Source organism: Dipodomys ordii, unplaced genomic scaffold (genome assembly GCF_000151885.1).
Source record: "Dipodomys ordii isolate 6190 unplaced genomic scaffold, Dord_2.0 Scaffold1, whole genome shotgun sequence".
Classification (NCBI taxonomy): Eukaryota; Metazoa; Chordata; class Mammalia; order Rodentia; family Heteromyidae; genus Dipodomys; species Dipodomys ordii.
Window position 1 is genome coordinate 39,005,313 of NW_012267217.1, and position 3,579 is coordinate 39,008,891.

The 3,579-nt window shown below is 38.8% G+C and overlaps 1 protein-coding gene across 1 annotated transcript in view; it reads left to right on the top strand.

Moving 5' to 3' along the window:
- Nop58 (NOP58 ribonucleoprotein) overlaps window positions 1–3,579 on the top strand; it is a 41,174-nt gene that overhangs the window by 17,870 nt on the left and 19,725 nt on the right. Inside the window, exons 5-7 of the mRNA XM_013015501.1 lie at window positions 326–471; window positions 1,317–1,443; window positions 1,956–2,119. Coding sequence (XP_012870955.1) covers window positions 326–471; window positions 1,317–1,443; window positions 1,956–2,119 — 437 coding nt within the window. The remainder of the gene's footprint in view (window positions 1–325; window positions 472–1,316; window positions 1,444–1,955; window positions 2,120–3,579) is intronic.

Below are 3,579 nucleotides of genomic sequence, written 5' to 3' on the forward strand. Positions count from 1 at the left end.
AGCGCCACTTCCGGCTTTTTTCTTTTTGCTTATGTGGTGCTGAGGAATCGAACCCAGGGCCTCCAGCATGCAAGGCAAGCTCTCTACCACTGAGCTACCTTCCCAGCCCCTAAATTTTTTTTTTGAAAAGGGATGGTTGGGAGAAATTTTTCTTATCTAATATACAACCTTCACAAAAGGAAAACTAGTGGATTTATCTTGTTCACTTTGTTTTGTTTAGGCATCTTTTCATTGGCTCATGCTTCTTTTTCTTTTGACTATTTGATGGGTTTTATATTATTTGTTGAAGAATGATTCTCCCTCATCCTCTGCAAACATTCCATAGGTGATAGGAGGAACTATGCTTCTGCCAAACTTTCTGAATTACTGCCGGAGGAAGTAGAAGCTGAAGTGAAAGCTGCTGCAGAGATATCTATGGGAACGGAGGTTTCTGAAGAAGATATTTGCAACATTCTGCATCTTTGCACACAGGTAAACTACACCTGTATAGAATATGTTGTCTTTCCAGCTCTGTTATAATTGTCTGATGGCAATGATGATTTTTATGCTCTGTTTACCTGAAAGCAAATATGAGGGTATTCAGTCACTACCTCATCTGATGCCATCTTAAGTGTCTGTGTAGTTATGGGGGGAATACAAAAGTTGAGTAATTTGTATGATTAGCATTATTGTCTGAATAGTGACCTAATAAAATTTACAGAACTATAAAAGCTAGCTATTCAAGGAGGCTGAGATTGGAGAATCCATCTTCAAAGCCAACCTCAGCAGACAAATCAGACTTACCTCCATTTAACTATCAAAAAGCAGAAGTGTGGCTCTCGGTAGGGCCCCAAGCTTGAGCAGAGAAGCTTGGGAAACCATATGGCCCAGAGTTGAAGCCCCAGTAACGGCACCAAAAGGTAACATTTAAAAGTGTGACACGTTTGAATTTTATATTTATAGGCCATGATCTCTTATCTCAAAATTTAAAGATGTAGTTATCTAGTAATCCTAGAGAAGAGGAAAAAATAGAATTGTATGACTAACATACTATCCGTAGAAAATACTGTAAATGATTGTATACACTATCCTAATAAAATCCTCAGGATATTTTATAGGAAACAAACACCAAACAACTGTTTTCAAGTTGTTTTTATTGAGACAGGATCTCACTGTGTGCCTAGGCTGGCTTGAACATCTTAAGTTTAAATGATCCTCTGTCTGAGCCTTCTGAATAACTGGGACTGTAAGTTATGGCACCTAGTTGAGCTATTAGAATCCAGTGTTTTATTAGAGTTGAATTCTACACTGATTTTTAATTTTATTCCTTATATTAGGTGATTGAAATCTCTGAATATAGAACCCAGCTGTATGAATATTTGCAAAATCGAATGATGGCCATTGCACCCAATGTTACAGTCATGGTTGGAGAATTAGTTGGAGCACGGCTTATTGCTCATGCAGGTAACAGTTTTGATGTAATATATAAGTGAGTATTTGAAGTTTGGTGTTTTCAATCTTCCACAGTCCTTACTAAAGACTAAGGACCAAGTGTTCAATGATGATGTTTATTTGTTTGCCTGATTTCCCTTTGGATAATGAAGGCATCTTTAGTCACTACCTCTTCTGAGACACTTGTGCTCCACTGTCAAAATGGTAAAATTAGCATTTTTTTTTTTTTTGGCCTGGATTGACTTCAAACTGAAATTCTCAGTTCTCAGCCTCTTGAGTAGCTAGGATTAATATAATCAGCTTAACTTTTATTTTGTCATAGACATCTACCACACATAACTTTTGTTGTGTGAAGAGCCCCAAAGCACTTGGATTTTCAGGGTATTCAATACAAGATTCCTGTTATTGAGGCTATAGTATTATATTATATCTAATATTTTTATATTATCATCTAATATTTATACACAGCATTTTGAAATTAGGTAACCTGGACATACAATCTTTGTAACTGTTTTCTTTTGTAGGTTCTCTTTTGAATTTAGCTAAACATGCAGCTTCTACAGTTCAGATTCTTGGAGCAGAAAAGGCACTGTTTAGAGCCCTCAAGTCTAGGCGAGATACCCCTAAATATGGTCTCATCTATCATGCCTCACTAGTAGGCCAGACAAGTCCCAAAAACAAAGGAAAGGTGAGTTTTTCTGAAGTTGGGCCTTTTCTTTTTATATTAAAAAACCTTCACTTTGTTTTTATTCTGTAGTTAATTGAATGTCTTACCTTTTTGTTGTCTGTTTTGGGTTAGAAGATGAAAAAGGTTTTTTTTTGCACCCTCAAATTTAGAAGAAATGGTTTGTCTTACTACAAGCATGTGTCTGTGTTGTTGTATGTGTGTGTACATACCAGTATTGGGGCTTGAGTGCAGGATCTAGGCACTCTCCTTTAGCATTTTCGCTCAAGGCTGGTGCTCTCTCACAGTAGTCACGGCTCCATTTCCAGCTTTTATGTGGATATAAGAATGTCACTAACTTTTGCCTGAGCTGGCTTCAAACTGCAATCCTTAGATCTCAGCCTCTTGAGTGGCTACGGTTATACAAATGAGCCACCAGCATTCTCAATTATTGGAATTGAATTACTTTCTAGTACTTACCTGTGGCTCGTACACCTAATATTATATATGATAAAGATAATCTACTAACCACTTACCAGTTATCAAATAATAGCATATACACTGGTGGGCTGAATGTATAAGTAGACTTCACTGAATCCTTTAATAACTAGATGTAGAGATGTATTTTGTTAGTGGCAAAAGTGAGGTTTAGACAAATAAAGATTCTGAAATTAAATAGATTTTAGTTCTTTAGTTTTCTTTGCTGGTCCCAGGGCTTGAAGTCAGGGCCTGGGTGCTGTCTGCTAGCCTCGTTTTGTTCTAGGCTAGTGTTCTGCTACTTGAGCTCCAGGGCCACTTCTGGTTTTCTGGTTGTTAATTGGAGATAAGATTCTCAGACTTTTCTGCCCAAGTTGTCTTCAAACCATGATCCTCAAGTCAGCTTTCTGAGTAGCTAGGATTACAAGTTTGTGGCATTGGTGCCCAGCTTGGATTTCAGTTTTGTAAGATACATAAACTAATGGTTAAACAAAATTCATGGCACAGTAGTGGAAATAAAATGAAACCAAAAGGGGCTGGAAAGGTGGCTCAGTGGTAGAGTGCTTGCCTTGCATGCACTCGATTCCTCAGCACCACATAAGCAGAAAAAGCGCTAACCTTGAGCTGAAGGGCTGGGGGACAGTGCCAGGCTCTGGGCACTGAAACCAAAAATATTTTAAGACTTAAACTTACTCTGGACAACCTTGAGATAGAAAAATGAATACTAAAACATGCTGGGCGCCGGTGGCTCACTCCTATAATCCTAGCTACTCAGGAGGCTGAGATCTGAGGATCGCGGTTCAAAGCCAGCCCTGGCAGGAGAGTCCGTGAGACTCCTATCTCCAATAAGCCACCAGAAAACTGGAAGTGGCACTGTAGCTCAAGTGGTAGAGCGCTTGCCTTGAGCTGAAGAGCTGAAGGACAGCGCCCAGGCCCAGGGTTCAGGCCCCACGACCGACCAAAAAAAAAAAAAGAAAAGAAAAAAATGAATACTAAAACATGCTTGG